This window comes from Amphiprion ocellaris, chromosome 1 (assembly GCF_022539595.1).
Source record: "Amphiprion ocellaris isolate individual 3 ecotype Okinawa chromosome 1, ASM2253959v1, whole genome shotgun sequence".
Taxonomy (NCBI): Eukaryota; Metazoa; Chordata; class Actinopteri; family Pomacentridae; genus Amphiprion; species Amphiprion ocellaris.
In genome coordinates, this window is record NC_072766.1 from 40,496,062 (window position 1) to 40,522,462 (window position 26,401).

At 37.3% G+C, this 26,401-nt stretch overlaps 1 protein-coding gene across 4 annotated transcripts in view; it reads right to left on the bottom strand.

Moving 5' to 3' along the window:
• The window catches only part of kcnq1.1 (potassium voltage-gated channel, KQT-like subfamily, member 1.1), an 85,345-nt gene that overhangs the window by 44,447 nt on the left and 14,497 nt on the right, over positions 1 to 26,401 (bottom strand). For 3 of the 4 annotated variants that reach the window (XM_055012660.1, XM_055012652.1, XM_055012654.1), the window contains exons 2-6: positions 23,158 to 23,248; positions 9,944 to 10,070; positions 9,406 to 9,484; positions 8,675 to 8,771; positions 489 to 629 (exon numbers count right to left, since the gene is read on the bottom strand). In XM_055012660.1, the coding sequence (XP_054868635.1) occupies positions 489 to 629; positions 8,675 to 8,771; positions 9,406 to 9,484; positions 9,944 to 10,070; positions 23,158 to 23,248 (535 nt within the window). The remainder of the gene's footprint in view (positions 1 to 488; positions 630 to 8,674; positions 8,772 to 9,405; positions 9,485 to 9,943; positions 10,071 to 23,157; positions 23,249 to 26,401) is intronic. The other variant, XM_055012658.1, reaches the window with a different exon arrangement.

Sequence of the window (26,401 nt, forward strand, 5' to 3'; positions counted from 1 at the left end):
TTTTTGTGTGGAGTTTCATTAAAACTACATTTCAGTTTGGCTTTAACTTTGCTGAAATCAAAGTTTCTTGTTTTAAACTGAGCGAAAATGAACAAAATAAAAACTGTGCGGCTGATCTGTTTGAAATTTTGTGAAATAATTATATTTCTGTGAGCAAAATAAGTTTCCCAAATGAAACTAGTATGTCTGTTAAGAATTCCTCGCTCTGGGAGAAGTTTCAACAAGAATTTAATTTCCTTCTAATTATTTTGTCCTCGACTTTACACCAAACCCTGAACGTGATTAAAATCAGATAACAGGGCTCAGTGTACGTGTAAAGATGCTTATTGACAGATGTTAGAAGACTTATTCCAACCCTAATGCATGCCTAGTCCAAGCTCTTACCCTATGCTAGCTTAGCCAACCTTAAACCAAGCCTTGATGGTAAATTTAATGATTTATCTTACAGTAAAGTGCAAAAAAGTGCACACAGATCCCCAGCTTCTTACCACTCCCCACCACAGAGCGTCTGCATAGTTTCCAAACTCAGTTGAGCCGCTGCTGTCGACGGCGTCTTTCTCTGCCAGGTAGACGAAGTACGAGGAGAAGATGAGGCTCAGGAACCCGATGTATAAGGTGGTGATCAGCTCCTGGAATAAACATGCACAGACACGTACATATTTCAATAAACAACATTCTAAAGAACATATTATAATTAGATTATATATATATCTGTGGGTCTGCTTCTCAGTTCAAGTCTAATGCGGGCGTGTTTGCTAATAATATGACATACGGACGTGAATATTCATGTGAATGTGATGATTAAAAACGTTCTTTTTTAAGAATGCTGCCGTCTGAGCCGGCATGTGTCACTCAGGAAGTAAAGTTTTTAAATCCTGTCATTTAGTCGCTTCATTTTCAGTTCCAGTTCTGTTTTCTTAAATTTAGTTATAATATTCATATTTAGTTATGAAAAAATGACAATAAAACTTCATTTTCCAGGCATATCACTAAAGTCACACTAAAATTATATCTCAATCTTGGCTTTGACTAGGGTGAGGTGAAAAGTTTTAGTTTTAAGTTGAGTGAGAATTATTTAAATACAAAATATGCTTTATTAAGTTATTTTTGCCGAGCTTTTCATTAAAACTACACTGAAATGAGTCTATATATTGTAATCCTGGGTTTGACTAAACTGAGGTTAAAATATCTACAGTTTTATTTGAGTGAAAATGACTAAAAAATAAGAAATATGGAGCAGTGGTTCTTTCTTCACTAAAATGATAAAAATCCTATTTAAACGCTGGTGGTTATAATGTTTGTTATTGAATAAAACTGGACTAAAATCTTCATTTTTAGCATTTGTTTCACTAAACCTACACTGACATGACTGGAGATATTTTAATCTTGGGTTTGACTAAGTCAAGATTAAATTATTTTGAGTTTTAGTTGAGTGAAAAAAAGACTAAACAGAAAAATATGGAGCTGACTAGTTTGAGAACTAAAATTTAATCTGAAAATAGCTGTCATGCAACATCTTTTCTTCTTGCTCAATTTACAGTACTTTTTACAGTTCTTTCTTTTAGTGGAACTACACTAAAATGTAAAGCCAGGATTAAAATATGTAGAGTTTTAGTTTAGTAAGAATTGCTAAAATATTTTTTTTTTCTGATCAGTTTGACTAGAACTAAGAATAAACCTAAAAATTAGCTGTCAAAGTTGACATTCCTTCATTATTTATATGCTACCATATACACTAGCGTTCAAAGGTTTTGGTCACTTAAAAATGTCCTTGTTTTAAAAAAAAAAAACACAACACATTTTACATTGATTTTTCTTCTCTCCTGCTTCCTGTGCTCACATGTATGGCATTCTAATACATCTGAACTCCCAATAAAGTCGTATTTCTGTTGTCAGACAATGGAAATAGTGACTGAAACATGTCTCAAACTTACCAAATATGAGTTAAATCAACAGCTTTGCTAAGAATTTGGATATATTTTGCAGAAATCAGAGAAAAAAATACACAACAAGAAATTGCTTTAGCTCCTCTCTACCTGTGAAATATAGACTTAGTGTATGTTATACTTTGTTTAATATACAGACCAAACTTTTTCACGTACTAAAGTGTTCATAGAATCTAGAAATATCTACGGCTTTGCATCTGCTCGCTTATGCACCTTGAATTTATTTGCTGAAACTACACGTTTACAGACACTACCATTCAAAAGTTTAGGGTCACTCAGAAATGTCCTTATTTTTGAAAGAAAAATGTTTTTTTCAATGAAGATGACATTAAATGAATGATAAATCCAGTGTAGACATTGTTAATGTGGTAAATGACTATTGTAGCTGGAAACAGCTGATTTTTAATGGAATATCTCCATAGGGGTACAGAGGAACATTTCCAGCAACCATCACTCCTGTGTTCTAATGCTACATTGTGTTAGTTAATGGTGTTGAAAGGCTCATCGATGACTAGAAAACCCTTATGCAGTTATGGAAAACATGAAATTGTCTGGGTGAACCCAAATTTTTTGAACGGTAGTGTAGGTCAACTTTAACTCATTTAGAGCAAATTTGATTAATATAGAGCATCTTTAACTAATAATATAAACTTTAGCTAATTTAGAGCAACATTAGCTAATGTAGAGCAACTTTAACTGATAATATCAACTTTAACTAATATGGAGCAACTTTAGCACATTTCTGAGCAACTAATATGGAGCAATTTGAATATGGAGTAACTTTAAGTAATATTATAAACTTTAGCTAATAGAGAGTGACTTTTACTAATATCAACTTTAGCTAACATAGGGCAACTTTAGCTAACACAGGGCAACTTTAGCTAACATAGGGCAACTTTAGCCAACACAGGGCAACTTTAGCTAACACAGGGCAACTTTAGCTAACACTGGGCAACCTTAGCTAACACAGGGCAACTTTAGCTAACACAGGGCAACTTTAGCTAACACAGGGCAACTTTAGCTAACATAGGGCAACTTTAGCTAACATTGGGCAACCTTAGCTAACACAGGGCAACTTTAGCTAACACAGGGCAACTTTAGCTAACATAGGGCAACTTTAGCTAACATAGGGCAACTTTAGCCAACACAGGGCAACTTTAGCCAACATAGGGCAACTTTAGCTAACACTGGGCAACCTTAGCTAACACAGGGCAACTTTAGCTAACACAGGGCAACTTTAGCTAACATAGGGCAACTTTAGCTGACATTGGGCAACCTTAGCTAACACAGGACAACTTTAGCTAACATAGGGCAACTTCAACTTATGTAGAGCAACTTCAATATAGAGCAACTTTAACTAATATCAACTTTAGCTAATATAGAGCAACTTTAACTAGACATTGTTAACGTGGTAAATGACAATTCTAGCTGGAAACAGCTGATTTTTAATGGAATATTTCCAGCAACCATCACTCCTGTGTTCTAATGCTACATTGTGTTAGCTAATGGTGTTGAAAGGATAATTGATGACTAGAAAACCCTTGTGCAGTTATGTTAGCACATGAATAAAGGTGTGGGTTTTCATGGAAAACATGAAATTGCCTGGGTGACCCCAAACTTTCGAACAGTAGTGTATCTCTTATCTTACAAGTTTGCAGAGTATTAAAAATCTGTGTACCTGTGTCAACTTGAGGCAGCTAAAAAGGAAAGAAAGTGCACCTGAGTTGAAACTGAAAGTAAGCTGAGTAAGAATCTGTGATAGCTGGAGGGGTGTTGATTGAATCTGCGTGGGCAGTAAATCATCATAAATTAGTCTGAAGTCCTGGCAGCTGATCTCTGCTACTGTATTTAGAATAAGTATAAAGCATCTTATTGCAGATTCAATAAGGAGCTGTGTATGATGTTGCTCAGGAGGTCTAATTGGGCGGCCTTGACTCTCATCCTGCCTGACTGTAATTGGACCGCTGCCTTATGAAAAATCTCTTTAAGTGCACTCACCTCCTTCGTGATTTAAACTGTGTTTAACCACTCGGAGCAGCCGCTGCACCAAAATTGGACTGAATTCCTGATGAGTGAAATTCTTATTTGTTCCTCGGCCCAAAACTGTCACTCTGAGATATTTTAGAGAGCCACGGAGAGGCAGCAGCAGATGATTGCAAATAAAATGTGTGTGTGTGTGTGTGTGTGTGTGCGTGTGCGTTTGGCAGCAGTGAAACAGCATAAACTTCTCTGTACATTAGCGGTAAGCAAATGGCACTTTCACTGCATTAGTGCTCAACATCTGTGTTTCTTCATGCACTAAGGTTACAGGGTTTATATTGAGTGTTTGGGACGTTTCAGTGGCGGCTGTGAAACGTGGAGAGAGCCTGGAACTCCCTCATATGATGTTTGCAACTTTATGAGTGCCTGAGTCAAGGCAGTAACAGCTTTCAAAATGTTTTTTTTTTTTTTTTAGGCTTTTATGCTGCTGCTGTGACCTGGCGATCACTTTCAGCAGCTTCCTATCTGTCTGACCAGGAGAAACTTGAAAAATGTCCATTTTTGGCAAGTTTTTTCACTAAAGCTACATAAAAATGACTCTAGTCATTTTTGTCAAGTCTTATTTAAACGCTGGTGGTTATAATGCTTGTTCTTCCATAAAACTAGACTAAAATGCCAATTTTTGGCAAATTTTTCACCAGAACTACACTAAAATGTCTCTAGATATTGGAATCCCGGGCTTGACTAAGTCAAGATTAAAATATCTAAAAAAACAAAACATATTGAGCAGTACTGGTTCTTTTTTAACTAAAATGACAGACTCTTATTTAAACGCTGGTGGTTGTAAAGTTTGTACTTGAATAAAACTAGATTAAAATGTCCATTTTTGGCAAGTTTTTCACTAAAACTGCACTAAAATGTCTCTAGATATTGGAATCCTGGGTTTGACTAAGTAAAGATTAAAATATCTACAGTTTTAGCAGAATGAAAATGACTAAAAATAAAAAATATGGAGCAGCACTGGTTCTTTTTCAACTAAAATGACAAAATCTTATTTAAATGCTGGTGGTTATAATGTTTGTTCTTAAATAAAACTAGACTAAAATGTCATTTTTTTGCAAGCTTTCACTAAAACTAAACAAAAAATGACTCTAGATACTGTAATCCTGGGTTTGACTGAACTGAGATTAACAAATTTAGAGTTTAAGTTGAGTGAAAATTAGAGCAATTACTGGGATGTGTCATTTATGAAGTAAAAATAAATGCAATTCTGCATTTCTAATCCTCGTCAATGTTTCAGTGGCGGCTGTGAAAAGCTGAGAGCCTGGAACTTCCTCGGATAATGTTTGCAACTTTATAAGTGCTTGATTCAAGGCAATGACGGCTTTTAAAGCCTTTTTGAGTTTTTTATGCTGCTGCTGTGACCTGGCAGACGCTTTCAGGAGCTTCCTATCTGTCTGACCAGGAGAAACTGAATGCTACTCGATGTCTCCTCAAAACCACACAGACACTGACACTGATTGGAGTAAACGAAACTCCACTGGCTTTACAAACTCCAGCTGTTACCACAGAGCGGCTGCAGTTTGGAGTGTTTACGTAAGAGACTGGCAGAACAAAGTGTTCGGGTTCCGTGTTGGTGGCAAGAAAATCGCCGAGGAGCAAATATTGGAGATGCAATCCGCCGGAGTGCAGCTGGTTGATGGCAGTTTGACCTCTATTGCGGCGGCTGTTGTACGAGCACACACTGTATTTCCCCGGTGGACGTCGGGGTTGTTCGGGGCGTTAACGGAGCATGTCATCACTCTGTACCCAAGATGGCTGCACAGTGGGATGAAATAAAGATAAAACATTGGCATAAGGAGCACAGTTCTGCCTCCACACGCCGTCATATTGATTTCTGATGCCTTTAATCAGAGCTGAGTTTAGCTGGGCCTCTCCCAGAGTCAATCTCACACTCATCCTCTCTCTTCAGACTCCATTTGCGCCTCGGTGTGAAGAGTCCATCTCGGCCCGGCTACTGTGAGTGGAACTGGACACTGAAACCTCCACATCAGCGCCGCCTCGACTCCCAGCGCATGTGAAACAGGTGTCGGATAATGGAGGAAGCATGATAGGAATTAAAATCACAGCTTGGAACCTAAAACCTGCAGCTTTTTAAAAAAAATCTGTGCAGTTCAGAGGATGATTGAAGGGAAAAGAAATAAAAATATGCAATATATTGGCTTCTTAAACCGTGTTCTCTCTTTGGAAATTGGATATTTTAATCTTTTTAGGCCTGAAAAATACTTTGAATTAAGCAATTTGAGCAGGAAAAACAGTCAGTTTATCTTGGGTTGAACTCTTCACAACTAATACCCAAGAGATTCTGAATTGAATTTAAATGTGCCAAAACAAAAAACAACAAACAAAAAAAGCAGCTATTGATAATAAAAACAGAAAAGTCTCAAGCAGACTCATAGATTATGGCTAAAATATGCTATTTATTACCATTAAATTTTTAAAATTCAGTTCAGTTTAGTGTTATTTATAGTGAGGGAATAAAATATTTGAAATATGTAACGTATATCTAAAATCTCAGTATAATATGTAATAGAAATGATATATACAGTATGTATAGGTCACCCAGAAGTAGGTTTGAAAGACTTTTTGTCTTTGAAAAAAGAAAACCACCATTTATCAAAGGTAGATGGTGTAAAAACAAACGGAACTGACTAATTTTAAACCTTCCAACAGCCTTATAGCTATTTATCTGTGACATGATGTTTCTTCGTTCTGGAAAATTAACCAAATCTAATCATCAAATCGTGATGTTTCGTCAAAATGGGGGGACACTTTTCCTACAAGTCTCAATCTCTCCCATATTCAATCTTTCAGATGACGCATTCACAGAAAAACCTAGAAGGCTGGGGTCTGCCCGGACCATCTTCTGCTTCTTTTTCTTCTTCCCTGAGGTGACGGTCTCAAAGCGCTGCTGCTGGCCACTCGTATGGTTGGACTGGTAGAGAGATGAGGATCCTGTTCCGCCTCATACAGAATCCTGCTGCTGCTTAAGGGTTTTCTGTTGGTTCTGCGGTGCCTGTTTCTGTTGGTTAGCGTTCTGTTTGGCAAGACGTTCCAGGAACTGCTTGGCAAAGTCCTTGGCCTCGGGAGTGTCCCCCAGAATCTCTCGATTTTTAAAAAAATGCCAAAAATTAATCAATTGTGCTAACTAGATTCTGAAAAAAATTTAAAAAATTCTGTGTTTTTCCACGCATAAGTGAAGCCTTCAGTGGCTTTGCTGCGGCCAATGATCATGTAGCAAAAATTCAGTTTCACTTCAGCTGAACTGCAGGCTGGAGACGAGGATGGAAACAAACTGAAAATGTAAAGAAGTAAAATATTTACAGTATTTGTCCAGTATTGGTAACAGCCCTGGGCTCTTGGAACATATTTGCACAAGTTGATTCTATGGCTTTTCAATTTTTGTAAACTAAAGAAATCGAAGAAATTGCACTTTTTTCAATGATTTATGGCATTATAACTTTTTCGTACTGCACATAAGACATTCTTGAGTTTTCTATACTTCTGTAGATTGTTGTGCTGCTTCCATAGAAGAAGAAGAATAGAACTTATATTGCAGTAAAAAAAAAAAACCCAACAGAAACTGCTTCGGCAAACAACTGTTAAAAGGTTCACAAGTCATAAAGGACAAACACCGATTGCTTGAACTTTTCCTACAATGCACCATCTACTACTTCGTGCAAGATCACGCATTTATAAGAAGGTAGAGCCACCATTTTCAAGTGTTACTAACACCTGTAGGCACTTGGAATATGTTGCATAAGTTGCCTTCAAGTCTCGTTTTATGAGATTTGGGGCAAAATAACTGTCATCCTGCAAAGAAGAAATTTTTTGAGCTTTTTCTCCTTCTGCTTATGGCTGTTCTGTTTCAATAAAGGTACAATACTTTATATTGCAGTAAAAAAGTGAGCAAAAAACACTGCAGGATCTGAGTGTTAAAGGGTTTGCTACACTTTTCCTACACTGCACCATCTTTTCCTTTGCACATGGTGGTTATTAGTGGAAGATTTTGCATTTGTAAGAAGGCAGAACACGCAGTAACGGTTTAACAACACCATCTGACTACATTTCTTTTCTATGGCGGGTGCTGTTAAACTCTACCTGTTATTTTACACCCTCCATCTGAAGTGCCTTCCACAGAAAACAGCCTGAGCATCACTCTGAGCCAACACTCGCTTTCTTTACAGCTGTGGTCAGTAGCTGCTGATGGCCGGCCTCAGCTGGGAGTGATACGCTCATCAGCCAAGGCCAATACAAGGAAGGAAGCACAGTAGGTGCTACTGGATGAGTAACATCCTTGGCGGCCAGCTCATCACTCTCTCCTTTTATATGGACGTTAAAGACAACTACCGCGGCCGCCGGGGATAATCACGGCCACCTCTGTGTCTGGGCTGAATGATACCCTGGAGGAAGACATAACCCTCTGTAGCAGATGAGCCTATAACCCTAAAAACCCAACCTACTGCACAGCGTCGCTTTTCTTGTGAGCTCTCTGCACGATGCCGTTTTAAATGCACCATGCATTCCGATGTGATCTTTCAGTAAAGGAAAACAATACACGATGAGCAGAGGCTGCGAATCCCCACCGAGAGAGATGAGCCTCCAACTCACTAATAATAATCAGAAGCCCCGGTGGGAATGTGCTGAAATTGAAATGAGACGTGCCTTTTAAAGGCGCCGTTGTGTACCTGCCGATGGATGAAGACGACGGAGCCCAGGAGACGCCAGGTTCCTCCCTGCCGGTCGACGTGCAGCATACGAAGGATCTGCAGGAAGCGAATCCCTCTGGAGAGGAACATAAAACACGTTTATCTACCCGCACTGCCTTCAAATCAGATGCATGTGCTGTAGCTATGTATACATAAACAAAAAGTCCTAAAGTATGGTGGCATCAAAGCAGTCATTATAATCACAATCTGAAAGCTTTGCAGCACATTTTGTGCACTTACAGTTTACACTAATATAAGATAAAATGAGCTAAGACTAGCTGAGCTAAGCTAAGCTAATAAAAGATAAAATAAACTTTATCAATCTCGACAGAAATTCTTTACACAAATAAAAAATATCTAAAATACTACTTTACCCGACTATAATACATATTAAGACTGAGATTCTACAGTATAATACTCATCACGGAGAATAAAATAATGTAATAATATAAAACCCTAGAGTATCATAAATCATAGAACTAAACCTAATGAATATGAATACCCTGCTGCGTTATTAAATATGCAGATTATTCAGACTAATTTAGAGCTGAAGTTTTGACACCACAAAAATACACATAAAAACTCAACAAATCCAAGTATTCCCTGGATCCCTCTATATTAGCAGATTTTGTTTCTATTCTTTTTATTTCCATGTTATGTAAAATAATGCGTGTTTCTACATGCATTATTTAGAGTAAACTGCATCTTACCTTACAGCAGAGGTGGCAAAGACCTGACCTTTGGATCCCACTGACAGCACAACTATTGAGGCAACAACTACAATCAGATCTGCATGAATAGAGAATGAGAGGCTTCAGGTGTAAATATGACACATTGGTGAACATAAATAATATGAATATATCCACATACATACTCAGAGCTAGTGCTGTCCTCCATATGAAGCTTGTAAAAGTAAAAAAAGAGAGTACAAATGTGGGGAAAAGTGCTCATTCATTAAAAAAGAGAAGATTCTATTAATCAATTTGGGTTACAAATAACATTACTCCTAATATTCATTGCTGCATATTTAAAAAAAAAAAAAACACCTGGAAGCTCCAATTTCAGGAATAAAAAGCAGAAAATATTGCAGTGACAGTTTTAATTTCATGCTGAATTTGTCTTAGATATCTCATTTTGGGATGCAGCTCAGGGTATCTTACAGATATTGTTTAAATGCTGCATGTGGGCACAATGTGTTTTGTGTGCATGTGCATAGATGCGAGTGTGCACCGGAGGTTGTGTTCCCACCTATAATAGATATTGGCTTCCTGGCAAAGCGCAGTCGGCCCCAGATGCCGACGTATTTGCTGCGGCAGCCTGCTGACCAAAGGCGAACAAAATATTCCACCCCGAAGAACACCACAAGGACGATCTCCTGTCAGACGAATGAGAGGGAGCAGGACGGCAGCATGAAACAGCATCTTACTCAGTGCAACAGCACCTGAACAGCTGCTCAGTTCGCCGTGCAACAAATACGCCTGCATTATGTCTGCAGCTGTTCTCTTAAGTGCAGCCTCTCACTTAAAACTTGACCATGTCACCGATTCATTAAGGATCATCGATTCTCGTTTAGCAGATGCACCATTTGTCACTGTTTAATTTGCACCACATCATCGATTCCTACTTCGATTCGTCCGCTAAACAGACCCCGACTCGATAAAAACTGCATCCTGACGAATGCTTTGATAATATTTTTCAGTATTTCGCTCATTTTTTGGGCTGATTTTACACATTAAAGTGGAGCTACGACTGCAGAGATGCAGCACGGAGTCTTTTTTGGCTCCGCAGAGAGCTGAGAGATCTGATTAATGTCCTCCAGAGATGTCACTTCAGTCAGTGTCGGCTGGGATTAAGGAAAATCTGGAGGTGTGGAGTTAGAAAAAAGTGGATTATTAGCTGCTCAGATCAAACCACAGACTGCATATAAGACATCTGTATCATCCATTGGTTTCTGGATCCAATTCTGAAGCCTCAGGTTTGGAATTTAGACATCACCATCTTGATTTTTTGGATTTCGAGGGGGGAAAAAAAAGAAAAAAAAATCCTTATTTTATGGAAAATACCTAGAATTTTACAGTAGTTTTCAGCATTAAAAAAAATGGTACAAAGCTCTTTAAAATTGCAGCCATAATCTGTCATATTTGATTGTAACCGTCTTGCCAGTAACACCAGACAACATTGATTTTCATTTGTTTGCAGAAATTTGAATATTATTCACTACATTATATATATTTCACTTGTGTTCTCAAAGCAACATGTGCAGTATAACATCTGTACACCACAAATAGGTGCAATTTACATCTCAAGGCATCTATTTTGTTTTTTTTGTTTTTTTTTACACATGGTGCTCTTTTTATCCTGTGTACCGATTTTATTTTTATAATTTATATTGTATTTTGCTTTTTTATTGCTGCTGCTCTTACCTTTTTCATTATTTTATTTTATTTTATAATATTTAGTTTTTCCTTGTATATAAAGTTGACTGGAGAAAACCCACAAAGAAATCCGTACAAATGGCAATGAAACTCCATTATATTCTATTCTATACAGTATTTTTCTGCTTTGTTAAATTCCACATAAATGTAAGTAATATGATACGATGTGTATCTGAATATATAGCTCTTTATATATTTATTCCCATGGTGTCATTTTAATGTTTTTCATTGTAATTTTGGGGTAATTCCTTTTGACTGTGTGTGTTCAAATACAAATTGAGCCAGTTTTTCTATAATTACATCCAGTGTAATGCTTAAAAATCATGTTGCATCCCTTTATACCCCCGATGGCCTTACGGTTTCCATGCAGGAGTTTCAGGGTTGTGCGTGGACATAGTCATGTTAGTTCTTCACCTTCTCAGGTGTGAATAAAAGACACGAGTCTTATATCGTCATAGAACTCCAGCTGCTGAAGCTCACCGTGCTCTCAAATCTAGTAATACTTTTTCACTTTGTTCCCTCGATATCTTACTTAACCCTTGTGTCGTCCTGCGGGTCAAAATCGACCCGGTTTAAAGTGTGAAAATGTGGTGGGAAAAAAAATTCAGTGAAACTTCTGATGTCCACATTTTCAACATTTTTGGGAAATCTTTGAACATTTTTTGGTGGAAAAATTGAAATGTTAAAAATGTTTCTTAAGAACATTCCCAAATATATTTACAAGAATTTTCTTGCCAAATTTGGGGGATTTTTTAAAAATAAAACTTTTAAGGGAAACTTTTAAGGAATTCTTGGAATCTTCTTCCTGAAGGTTTTGCAAATTTTCAGAAATTTGGGGAATTTTTTTCCTGAATTTTTTGATTTTTTTCAGACAATATTTTTTGGTGCCCGTAAATGAAGACAACAAGAGGGTTAAGTTATTCATATACTGAAATAAAACTTATTCTCGTTAACTTATCTATCTTAGATTATACATTACATTAAAAATTACATGTCCTAATTTTATGACTAAAATAGATTTTAGTGCAAATAAAGGTTTGTCTTCCATGCTTGTTTCAAGTCTTTATGCTAAGCTAAGCTAAGCTAACCAGCTGCTGGCATGAGCTTCATATCTAACGCAATTGCTCTCTCATTTTCCTCTTATTTTCCCAATTATTTCTCATTTCACATGCCAATAACGGAAACTTCCCACCACAGAACGTGTCCGACATTAAACACAATTAAATCTCCTCACTTTCACTTCTCTGCAAGTTTCCTCCAGCACTCCTTGAAGACAAATGGATTTTAAAAAAAATCAATTACGGCACACAATTACACCAACGTGGATATTAATGAACTGGTGCAAATGAGAATGCAATTACCTCCATATGTCTCTTAATCAGCAGCAAGCATTAGGAAAAGAAGCGTCTGAAAGAAAATCAATAGACTGCCATAGATATTTAATGGTGACAGCCTCCTTTCGCACTGAATGATGAGAGAACAAAAGAAAACTGGGGGATTTGGGCTGATGATGTTTCCCTTGTTGTGCAGCCGGAGACGTTTTCAGCTTGGATTTATTGGGAAAAAATGTAAATAAATATAAAATAGCACACTGTAAGATAAAAACTGGATTATTCATATGTTAAATTGTGTTCTTGGACTCTAATTTGCAAAATGTTTCTTAATTTATTCGCCGAGGATTTCTAATTCAAGGTCGAAACAGCAAATACAAAAAAAGCAGAACATTAACAAACATGAATGAAGAAAAACAGGCACACAGGAGGGTTTAGATTGTGTTGTCAACTGTAGTTTTCACAGTCAACAACGATCTTTGTAGCTGAGTGGGAAGAGAAATTCTCAAAGTACTGAAAATAATAAAAAGTCTGACCACCTACAACCTTATCCTATATTAAAACTTTCTTTTGTACGACATAATACAGAAAAAGATGCTTGAAATGGTGTAAATCACATAGTTTGTAGAGCAGAGCAGCTCAGTTGTGTACAAAGCTGGTAGCACTGTTTGCAGCACATGTAGCAGAGCTAAGCTAAGCTAAACTAAGCACGTGGTGGTGTGGAGTCAAGAGGTGTCTTTGGGGTAAGCTGCCACTCATTCTACAGGGTGGGCCATAAGTATCCATACATAGGAAAATGTATAATGTGTATTTTTTTTTATGTTTCAGGTATCCTAGAAGATGCATTTCACACTATCTTTGGAGGCATTTGAAGGCCATGGTGTATCAGGTGAAGATACGAGACATAAATCATCTCAAGGAAGGTATCACCAACACCATTACAAACATAACTTCAACTCTGCTAATGCAAGTTCATCAGAGGTGGAAAACACGTATTATGTGTTTTCGAAACAATGGTAATCATATAGAGCACATTTTATAAATAAAAACAGTTGTCCAACATAAAATATATGGAAATTTATGACCCACCCTGTAGAATTGAAGGATATTTTATGTCTCTCCCATCAAATTTCAAATATTCCATGTACAAAATACTGAAACATGCAGTTGTTGCATAAATTTGTTTGTCCTGAGACCAAATCTAAAAAAACTAGGAGAAAATACTGTTTGAAAATCTATTTAAAATACCAAATAAGTCTTGAGTTCCCCCTAAAATGCCATTTTTCTCTTGTCCCACCTCCCCGATGACCAAACTGAATCTCAAATAAAACAGTTAAAATGAAATTTAAATCTCCTTTTTTTTTGTATAATTTTTTTCATTGATGTCTCTTGAAATTGTGGGAACATTTTTCATCAACATAATATTTTAAATAATAATTGTTATGCATGGAACGTGTCCCACAACAACCCTGTTAGCGTAACTTTTTTAGCTGGTAGAAGAAGAAAACAGTGAATCACATGAAAGGCTGGAATTAACATCATCAAACAGTTTTCCAATAGAATGTGTAGACCAAAGCTATGTCCTCTCTTCTATTTTTCACATTTTCATCACATTGTCAGCCTTGATTGAATGTCTCACTCTACCTCATATTATCAGGATCAGACTAATTCTTTGGACTGTTTTCCATCAGTCAGTTTGTCCTCTTGGTCAGCAGTAACAGCAGCTAAATATCTAGCTTCTACTGCTGAGAAAAAGATCACATTAGCATGGATTAGCAACCCTGTTACTGTGATTAGAGTAGGGTTAGCAAACAACACAGAAAACATGGAATAAAAATGCTACCAGTGATGTGTCAAACCTTTGATAGTTTATTACCTATTAGGGATGAATCTGGAGCAGAAAATTGTAAAAGAGAGTTTATTTTTAAAAAATTTTGAAGCCCAAATATCCTCCAGTTCTGGAATGACCCACTATAGTTTGTGGAACGCATTCCTCGAAAGTTAATAAGCACTGCAGCATTCAATATTTTCAATAAACTTTTACGTATGTGTGTTGAGAATATGGGCAGATGTATGAAGATTACAATTTCTTACTCGCTAAGATTGGTATCGGCCTCAAAAATCCAGTATCACTAGACATGACAACTGAGCTAATTCCAAACACCGGCTTCTCTTTTTGCGAACTTTAATTCATCCGGTCGGGTTCAGGAGGTTCAGTGTTGTGCATCTGAGAAAACCTTGATCTTGTAACACAATCAAACGCTGCATAACAAGCGAGATGCCGGGTTAAAGGTGCTCTGCGGAGGTTTTGACCTCCAGCGGAGCTACTGTGCTGCTTCTTTGTGCTGCTTCTGTGCAGAGGCGTCCTCATTTGTGCACTCAAGTGTCAGAATGAACAGTTCCAATGAACTACATGTGGCGACAATGCACCGAGATGTGCAGCAACACGCCGTTAAAAGCCGGAAAGGAAAAGACAAAACTTCGTAAATGTGATATACTTCGTCTTTTTACTTTCAGAACAGCTGTCATTAGAAAGTATGCTCTTTCATGCAGTATGCATACAACTGGAACACACCATTTCATCATTATAGTGTGTCTTCCTTATATATTCGACACAGTTTGTAGCATAAAATGAGCTGCAGCTTCTGTGCGCTCTCAGCTTGTTGTACAGATTGTTAGTCGGAATGACAACAAAATCATTTCAGCTAGCATTCCGCAAAATCTGACTAGATTTGCAGGACATTCTGGGATTGTTAGCATGTCACAAACTGTATAAAATCTTTTTCTTGCATGCTATATAGTATGGACATGGGAACATATATGGGTTGTGGTTGAATCAACAATTTTCTTTGATGCTAACGAAAAATGCCACAGGGTCAAGGAAAAACGGTGATGGAGAATTCATAAAGGACAAAAGGAGGATCCGACTGCACTAACCAGGCTGTACTTTGAATGTCTGCTGTTGCAAGGAATTATGGGACATCATTATCTCTTTTCCTCTCATAAAGAATGTACAAGTGCATCCTATACTATAGGTGTCAAGAAAGGAAGCGTTGAAGCATCTGTCCTTTGCATTTAAAGAATTCAAACAGCTTATATCATGGTTGTAACCTTGTCTCTGCAAACTCCCATTCCTATACAACTAAACTGCATTTTAATTATATTTTGAGGGGAATGTAAATGCAGGTAGTTTAGTATAGCCGTCAAAAGAAAACCAACAGGAAAAGACATCAGCAGACTTTCTTGCAGAAGACGAAGGTTCATATCCTGAGATGGACAAGACAGAATCAGTTTCAGATCAAAATTTTGTTTTCTGTCATTGTTTACTTTCGATTTTAACTCTTTCTGGTCACGTTTATGCACCAAAACTACGTGGTTAGGTTTAGAACAATGCCACAGTTTGTTAGACACTTTTAAATGCAGGTGGTTCCATGCTTGATTGACATTAAGGGTCAAAATTACAATTTTACGATTTCATTTATCCAAAGCGATGTGCACTACTCATTTAAATGAATGAGAAAATGTGTCCAAACTGACATCTGAGAGTAGATCCAACACAAGCAAGGATCTAGTCAGGAGAAAACGACCTGGATAAGAGCCTTTAAACAAGTTTGTGTGATAATAGGACCGTAGTGTTTTGCAGTCAGTCAAATGCCAAGGTGTTCAGTGAAGATCTGGGTTTTAGTCTTTTCTTAAAGACTGAGAGAGACTCTGCAGATCAGAGTTTGGTAACTCGTTCCACCACCAAGGAACTGCAGAGGAGAAGAGTCTAGCTATGTACCGGCCCTGTTGTGGTGGTTGGATCAGGAGTCTGTTGGTGGCTGAATGTTCAGATACCAGGGAGCTGTTTTCATTGTAGTTTTGAATGCAAGTGTCAGAGTTTTGAATTTTATGCTGGCAGAAACTGGAAGCCAGTGAAGCGATCTGAACAGTAGAGTGACATGCTGTTTTTGGCTGGTTGAAAACCAGATGTGCTGCTGCATTTGGATCATCTGCAGAGGTTTGACCGTGCATTCAGGGATGCCAGTAAGAAGTTGCAGTAGTGGGGGCGTGATATTACAAGAGTCTGTACCAGGAGTTGTCTTGCATGTTCAGACAGGAAGTCTCTGATCTTCCTGATGTTTTACAGGACGGATCGACACGACCGAGCAACAGAGGACACATGAGCCTTGAGGGTTAGTTGGTCATCGATCATGACACCCAAGTTTCTGGCAGACTTTGTGGGTTTCAGTTGGGTGGATTCAAGCTGGATGTTGAGTTCTTGTTGAATAGAGGGACTGGCTTGGAGGACAAGGATCTCAGTCTTGGAGAGGTTGAGTTGAAGGTGGTGTGTTTTCATCCATGCCAAGATAGGCATGGCATGATGAGATCCCGGCGGAGACAGTGTGGTCGCCTGGGGGGGAACGACAGGAAGAGCTGGGTATCATCAGCATAGCTTGGTAAAGTTTAAGAAAATAACCACAATTGGGTGGTATTGATTGAAGCTTCTTCTCCATTTTCTGGGTTAGTAAGTTGAAACTGTAAAAATAAATGCAAAAATGTCTTGATTGGAAATGTATTGCAGATAAATTAAAAACAAACTAAAACATGCTTCCCTCAAAACATGATTGAGAATGCAGTTTAGTTGTGTAAGAATGTCATTTTCTTGAGATTAGGCTGCTCGGCTGCAACTTTAATTCGTTTCACTCGGTTAGGAAGCTTCCTCAGCAAAACAGACAAATCGATGGGTTTGGAAATGTTTTATAGAGAAGATAATGCTTTTATTGTGTCTACAATTGATGTTAATTTACCAGAAAGCTCAACCGGATGCCTTCTGTCAATAAGCTATTTGTAAGAATGTTAATTAGAAATCAGTTTGGGTGAGGGTGAGCCTCTTTCCCTTCCATATCTGACGGTTTTAACATCCCTCACCCTCCGTCCTCACCCCTCCCTCTCATTACAGGAAGAGCAAGGAGGGCAATAAATCTGAGATACCTCCCGGAGTCGTCGCTCCGACTCCGTGTCTCGACCCAAAGCGACCATCGATCCTCGGTTCGCCCCCTCGTGTTCGACCCTCGACCTCCTTGTTCGTCCTCCCACCTTCAGCGATGAAGCCATTTGCGTTCATACTTCTTTGTCGGTGAAATCACGTCCTTTGCACGATCGCAAAGACTGAAATAAAGCGCCCGGATACTGCTTTGTATGTGAGGAACAAACAGATTCTTTAGATGACGTGGATCCTTTGGGCGAAGCGCCAAAGCATCTGGCCAAACACGCCGCTACAAACAGCGCCGAGCCTGAGCTACATCTCCAAGTACAGAGCACAGCGGTCTCCGTTAACCTTGAGCGTGAGGGAAGAAAGAAACAAGACAAAGAGATGCTGCTGTGGTGTGGGAGGAGAGAATGAAAAAGAGTGGCAGGGTCAGAGCAAATCTCCAAACTAGAAAAAACACTACAAAGCACCAAACGGCTCCTCTGGGACGGAGGATGGAAAAGATTTTTTTTGTTTTTTTTTTGGGGTTGGAACTATTAATTATTCATCATCTGTACAGAAGAGAAGAATAAGAAGATTAAATAAATATCTCCAGAGGGTGAACTTAAGGCAGGAAAAACATTTTGCCAGAGAATATATCTCTATTCTATGTATTTATTAATAGACTTGTCACTGTGTAATTACAGGCCTCACAGTGTAGCTTCCGGCTTCTGCATGAATCCGACAATGAACCTGTAGGATTGGAGATTGTGGTGTTCGGCTCATGAAACACCATGACTATTTCATCCCCTTATCCTCAGACCAAGGTGAACTTGTCACACGTGGCACGCTCCAGTTCTCCTCAAACAAAATCCTCAAGTCCTCCTTTATCCTTTCTCAGGGTTTTCTTTTTTTTTTTTATTTAAGCCTGACTGACTCACCCATCACCCAAACAGCTTCCTGCGCTTGGCAGCCGGTGTCTCGGGGTTAAGTTTATCTCATTTACTATTGATTTCAGTCGAAGTGCCTTCACCCTGCAGCGGGACGCGCTGAAATTTTCTACAGAGAAGCTCCTTCTGTGGTTCCAACAACAGTCTGTTTATTTACTTTTCCTCACCACGCCGAGGTTTACTATTTGCCGTTTCAAAACATCGAAAAATCTCAAATGTTTTGCGGCTCCTAATTAAGGAAGTTAATCTAACGTAATCCCATAAAGAACTTTATAATGGCTCAACGTCTGCACGGTTTTAACAACAAAACCAAACAAAAATGCACATAATGACACAAAAATACACAAAATGACAACAAAAAAGGACAAAATGACACAAAAGGACAGAGAACTGAGCAAAATGACAACAAAAATGGCACAAAACAACACAAAACAACAACAAAAACACATGAAACGGTACAAAATGACAACAAAAATATACAAAATGACACAAAAAGGTACAAAATGACAAGAAAAACAACACAAAATGACAACAAAAATACAAGAAATGGCACAAAATGACAACAAAAACACACGGAAAGACACAAAACAACACAAATTAACAACAAAAGACAGAATATGGCACAAAATGACAACAAATATACACAAAATGACAACAAAAAGGGACAAAATGACAAGAAAAACAAAACGACACAAAAGGACAGAAAACTGACAACAAATATGGCACAAAATAACACAAAATAACAAAAAATATAAATAAAAAGACAAAACAACAACAAAAACAGATGAAATGGCACAAAATGACTACAAAAATATACAAAATGACACAAAAAAGGTACAAGATGACAAGAAAAACAGACAAAATGACAGAAAAGGACAACAAAACTACACAAAACGGCAAAAAATGACAAGAAAAACAATAACAAAACAACACAATTTAACAACAAAAAGACAGAAAACCGTACAAAATGACAACAAAAATGCACAAAATGACAACAAAATTCACAGTCTGTTTATTTACTTTTCCTCACCACACTGAGGTTTAATATTTGCTGTTTCAAAACAACGAAAAATCTCATGTTTTGCAGCAGAATGAGACAAAAACAGAAGCCGATGATGGACGTCAGGAGGAAAGATCAGATGAGATTTAAGAAGCAGAATCTGGGAAAAACAGTGTTTCTCTTCTTTCAAATCTCAATTCTCAAGTCTTTGCATTTCACAGACGGCTGGTCGGGATCATTAAAGAGTTTCCCTGCAAACAGTTTTTGTTTACATGCAGTGTTTCTGTGGACTCTTAAGGCCTCGCTGACACATGGAACGCATCTTAATGATCAAATATCTGTAAAGCTGATTGATTTTTTTGTTTTAATGTTGTGAAAGCTGCATTATTTAGACTAGACGGACGTTTTTTTTTTTTAGTTTTCTCATTTCATACTTGCAAATTGCTGCCTTTAATTGAACACATGAAGATTCACAACCTGCCTGTGGAGCTGCATTAAAGTGTTTTCATCACTTTGGCTAATTTTGTATTCTGACATACAGAGTTCTGTAATACAAAGCAAGTAAGACATTTCTGAGCTTTCTTTGTGTCGGTCGGCTCAGCAAAAGATCAACCTCCATTTAAAAATATTTGGTATGACAAGCTGTCTGTTTACTCAGGTTTTCGGCTTCAAACTGAGCGTTTTCACATAAAGTGAGGCGTTTAATGCGTAACGTGACTCTTCTTCTGCACAGAATGGAGCAATCGTGCAGCTACTTCAGTCAACAGGTAGATTTAATGGAAAATTATGAAAAATGTCAAACTTTATAAAGAAAAACAAAACGACGACAAAAATACACGAAATAGCACAACACAAATCGACAAAAAGACAGAAAATAACAGCAAAAAGGGACAAAATGACAATAAAAACAAGCAAAACAACACAAAATGACAACAAAATCCCAGAAACAAACCAAAATGACAACAAAAATACACAAAACAACCCCAAATGACAACAAAAACATACAAAATGACACCAAATAACACAAATTGACAACAAAATGACAGAAAACAGCAAAAAAAGGACAACAAAAATGCACAAAATGACAAGAAAAAGGTACAAAATGACAAGAAAAAGAAACAAAATGACACAAAAAGACAGAAAATTATTCAAAATGACAACAAAAATACACAAAATGGCAACAAAAATAGATGAAGCAATACAAAATGACAACAAAAGCATACAAAATCACACAAAATCACACAAATTGACAACAAAAAGATAGAAAACAGCAAAAAAAGGACAACAAAAATAGATAAAATGACAATAAAAAGGTATGAAATGACAAGAAAAACAACAATGACACAAAAGGACAGAAAACTGTACAAAATGACAACAAAAATACACAGAATGACACAAGCATTTACACCTGACTTTGTCTCAGAGTTTTAACTTTTTTTTCATAATTTCTCACTAAATAAAAGTGAAATTCATGTCGCCGATTGAATATTCCCTCTAACAAATACTAATAGAATAATCAGTTTTCCAATCTGCAAATGAACCTGACAGAAAATCAGGTTCACCTGTCATATAATGCAGGATATAAATGTAATTTCTGGCTGAATCTGGTTGAATATTCTCTGTCATAAATACTAGTAGAATAATCAGTTTTCTAATCTGCAAGGTAGACGGACTCGGCAGCAAATCAGAACTACACATAAGGTCTTCATTTTAATTTAAAAGATATATTTATGTGACTTCTGGATCACTAATCTCGTTTTCATAGCAAATCCATCAGGTCTGAGTATCTGCTTCCAGTAAAATCACCTTAAAACTACTAAATATAGGAGACAAAAGATCATTTTTTAGTAGTGATTTCTGTTTTGGTACTAACATTCAACAACAAACTCACTAAGAAACATGTGTTACATCAGTGTTATTGTTGTGATTGTCCATGTGAGTCCTTGTCAGTGTTTAGGAATGATGATATAACATCAGATAGAGCAGCAGCCAGCAGCTCCACAGAGGCTCTTCAATCCCTCAGCATCAATAGAAGCTTTACAGCAGAAACACCATCAGCAACAAAAGTCTGTGTGCACAAAGTCTTAAGACTCCATAAACGTCACCGAGTTCCAGAGAGCAAAAACCCCCACATCGATCGCTAAACTACCAACTTACATCTGTTGCAAACAAATCTTCAACTTATTTTTTTTCTGGAGTGTGTACTATTAAGCCGGCCTTCCCCGCTGCACAGTGTCCACTGTCTGGATCCAAAACAATCACGATGTAAAGGTTATGGATAAAAGAAACGACATCCACTGTCCCTTTGGAATGGAAAACCAGCAGCAAACTTCCAATGATTGTCAGATAAAATTACTCCGTCTTTACAAAGCTTCTATATTTCTACATATTTTATTTTTTGTTGATGTAAGTGTCCCAGGTGTCCACCATTTTTAAATATATCGACACAACAGAACAACACAAAACAACACAAAATGACACAAAACAACAGAAATCGACAGCAAAAAGACAGAAAACTGTGCAAAATGACAGAATAACAAAAACACACGAAATGGCATAAAATGACGACAAAAAGACGCAAAATGACAACAAAAAGGTAGAAAATGACAAGAAAAACAAACAAAACAGCATAAAATCACAACAAAACACAAAAATGACTCAAAACAGCCCAACATGATAACAAAAAATACATGAAACAGCACAAAATGACAACAAAAAGACATAAAATGACACAAATCAAAAACAAAAAGGCAGAAACATGCACAAAATGACAACAAAAATATACAAAACGGCACAAAATAATGACAAAAAGGTACAAAATGACAAGAAAAACAAAACAGCACAAAAGGACAAACAATACACAAAATGGCATAAAATCACAAAAAATACACAAAATTACAACAAAAAGGTACAAAATGGCAAGCAAAACAACACAAAAGGACAACAAAGATACACGAAACAACACAAAGCAACAAGTAAAAGACCACAGCAACACTCCAACATGAGCTCTTATTTTGAAGGCTGAAACCACCATAAACTGAAAAACTTCAGCATGAAAAAGGAAAAGCTAATTCTATGAACCCAACAGAGTTTGTTTGTTGAACATAATTTCACCAGACGTTGTATTAGGTTAAAAAAACACACAAAAACCGTGATGTAAACTGTGTCTGAGCATGACAGGAAGGCTGACAGCCCTGAAGGTACGTGAGCAGATCTTTTAAATCCCAGGCTGGAACCGTGCCGTCACTGAACCTTCTGTTAGCGGCTGGACGACTCCAACCTCCCCACCACGTTCAAATGTCACAATCTTCTTTCTGCAGCCCATTCCTGAGCTGCGTGAGACGACGCGGGGCGAAGATGGAGAACGCCACGCCATTCACGGCTTCTTTTGTAACCTCGGTCATGCAATTAACCTCGGCTCGCTTTACAATTACATGTGCCATCTCTTTTGTTGCCGGGGTCACAGGTGGACTCGCTGATTATTTTTTCTTTGAGGCCGTTATTTTCAGTGAAACCCAAGACTTTGACTGGTATCGTAAGGTGGTTTATAGTCTTAAGAATATGATCATTGCAACATTTTTGTGTTTTTGTACCATTTTTATGTTGTTTTCTGGCATTTGCTGAAGCTAGAGGCTTCATAAATGACCTTTTGGGTTGTTTTTTTTGTCCATGAAAGGACGGATTCATCCCAAATCCAATGTGACATCCACACACGTCAGGTGCAGAACAATGCGTTTCTTCAGGATAATCTCAGTCAGGTGTTGTTTTTTACTATTAATCGTATTTGACACTCACCACCCAGAAGAGAGTCGTGTGAGCCAGAGCCTGGTACTGATCGATGGTGGAGAGGACGCTGAGGATCAGACAGGCCAGAACGATAAGGAACCTGCAGGAAACAAACGCCACAGAGCGTTAGATTTGTGGACGTTTGTGTTTTATTTAGTGTTCTATCATCCATTACACCAAAGCTTTCCACACAGTAAAACATCAAGCAGTAATCCAGATGCTAAATGACAGAAACATAGAGGGGAAGGATGTACAAATGATACAAAAAATCTTTAAAAAATTACTTAAATACACGAAACGGCACAAAATGCCAAGAAAAATACACAAAATGACAACAAAAAGGGACAAAATGACAACAAAAAGGGACAAAATGACAAGAAAAACGAATGAAACAGCACAAAACCGCAAACAAAATGACACGAAGTGACACAAAATGACAAGAAAAACCCACAAAGTGACAGCACTGCGTTGGATTTGTGGTTATTAACACATGAAGTTGTTCCTGGAATCAAAGCTCTTCCAGATCGTCATCAGTCGAGTCACGCACTTCTCCCCGCTCGGCTTTTTAACATCCCACCTCGTATCCGTGGCGACGTTTGGCGCTTTGATTTACCTCGCTCCACTTTGAGCGTCTAGCTTGAAATAAAGTTCAAGACAGCAGAACATTACTTAGGCTTTTTTTTTACCCTGAAAAGTATCTGACTGAATTTGAGAAAAAAATAAAAGCATTCAAGGACGGGCCTCTGGAGGAACCTTCTGAACCGCCGTACGAATGCAAAGCGTGATAAACTTGTCAAATAATGAGTGCAGGTTTGCACACGCCGGATCAACAAACACCAAATTGCTCTTTAACATTCTCCTTTTCCCTCCCAAGGTCACGAGTGTGAAACTACTCAAACTGCTGAACAGAAAATAATGTTTTTTTTCTTAGAGATAAGACTTCCAGCTGCCGTCACACCAAAAACACACATGTGACCTTGAGTTTTTGACTCCTAAATGGAAATTAAAAAGTTTAGTGACCATCAGGATGTCAAGAAGATTCAGTTTTTTTGTAATTTGGATGAAAAGAAGAGCTAGTTTCATTTATGGTTTATGTTTCGTATCGGCTGTTCATAAAAATCTGAGTGGAGGATGTTGGATTTGACGGTACAGGAAGAAGATCTGGTTTTATTTTGGAAGAACAGTACCAGCCTGGTTGGAGGATTTTCCCACATTTTCACATTTTCGGGGAGCAAAATTTCAAAACTGTCCTCAGCTGGAGCCATTTAATCATTTAGATCATCTGGAAACGGCTCTGAAAGTGTTCTCACCAAACGTTATGGCTGCAGGAGCTTTATTCTGAATTCAATTCTCAGTTGTTTTTTTTAAACTAATTTTGTGTCTCGTTTTGTGTCTCATTTTGTGTGGTTTTGTGTTTCATTTTTTTGTGATGCTTTCTGTTGGGTGTTTGGTGTCTTGTGTCTTTTTGTGGTCATTTTCAATAGATTTTAAATTATTTTGGACCAATTTGACAAATTTTGTGTCTTGTTTTTGTCATTTATGTCTCATTAGTGATGCTTTGTGTCGGGTTTTGTAGTTTTGTGTCTTGTTTGTGTCACTTTGTGGTTATTTTGGATAGATTTGAAGTCATTTTGGACCAATTTGACTCATTTTGTGGCTTGTTGGCTTTTTATGATGGTTCTTGTTGGGTTTTTGTGGTTTTGTGACTCATTTGTCAGTTTTTGGTCTTTTTTTGTCATTTTTTGTCTCATTTCTCTTCTGAATCTCATTGGTGATGCTTTTTGTCGGGTTTTTGCTGTTTTGTGTCTTGTTTGCGTCATTTTGTGGTCTTTTTGGATAGATTGTAAGTCATTTTGGACACATTTTACTAATTTTGTGTCTGGTTTTCATCGTATTGTCATGTCTTGTGTCGTTTCTGTTGTGTTGTGTCTTGTTTGTGTAATTTTGTGGTCATTTTCGACAAATTTTTAGTCATTTTGGACACGTTACTAATTTTGTGTCTTTTGTTGTGGTTTCATGTTGTGTTTGTGTCATTTTGTGGTCTTTTGGGATAGATTTAAAGTAATTTCAGACAAACTTTGAGTCCTTTTAGACACATTTTGAGTCATTTTGGACACATTTTACTAATTTTGTGTCTTGTTTTCTGCATTTTGTGATACTTTTGCAGGGTTTTTGTTTTGTGTCTTGTTTGTGTCATTTTGTGGTCTTTTTGGTCAAATTTTGGAAACATTTTACTAATTTTGTGTCTTCTTTTTGTCGTTTTATGTCTTATTTGTGATGCTTTGTGTTGGGTTTCTGTTGTTTTGTGTCTTGTTTGTGTCATTTAGTGGTCTTTTTGGGGAAATTTTGGAAACATTTTACAAATTATGTGTCTTGTTTTTGTTATTTTATGTCTTGTTTTTCTTTTGCATCTCATTTGTGATGCTTTTTGTCAGGATTTTGGTGTTTTGTGTCTTGTTTGTATCATTTTGTGGTCTTTTTGGATAGATTTTAAATAAGTTTTGACACATTTGACAAATTTTGTGTGTTTTTTGTTGCTTTGTGTCTTCTTGGTATCATTTTGTGGTCTTTTTAGATAGATTTTAAATAATTTTTGACACATTTGACAAATTTTGTGTGTTTTTTGTTGCTTTGTGTCTTCTTGGTATCATTTTGTGGTCTTTTTAGATAGATTTTAAATAATTTTTGACACATTTTACTAATTTTGTGTCTTTTTTGTTGCTTTGTGTCTTCTTGGTATCATTTTGTGGTCTTTTTAGATAGATTTTAAATAATTTTTGACACATTTTACTAATTTTGTGTCTTTTTTGTTGCTTTGTGTCTTGTTTGTGTCATTTAGTGGTCTTTTTGGGTAGTTTTTAAGTCATTGTGGACATATTTTCTGCAGCACCGTCTGTACCGTCAGTCCTGAAGCTGGGTTTGGGTTTAGGGTGTATGAAGCTGAGCAGAAAGGTTGGCACTGGGGCAAGGACAAACTGATTAACGTTTCATTTCCACTGGCAAGAGATGTGGCGATAAAGGGCAGAACTCCTGAACGGGTTCTTATGACAATGTCAGTGTGTCTTTGCCAAAAAACTGACAGAATAAACTCTGATGGCCGTTTCTTTATTACTTGTGTTGCTTTAAGCAGTTAGTTTGTACATGAGGGTCTTTCTATCTGGTTTTAAGTGGTGAATATTGATTAAGCTGAACAAGTTTAAAGTCTGAGCTCATAGCTAACAATAGTTTTTGAGTTAAATGTACTTAAAGAAGG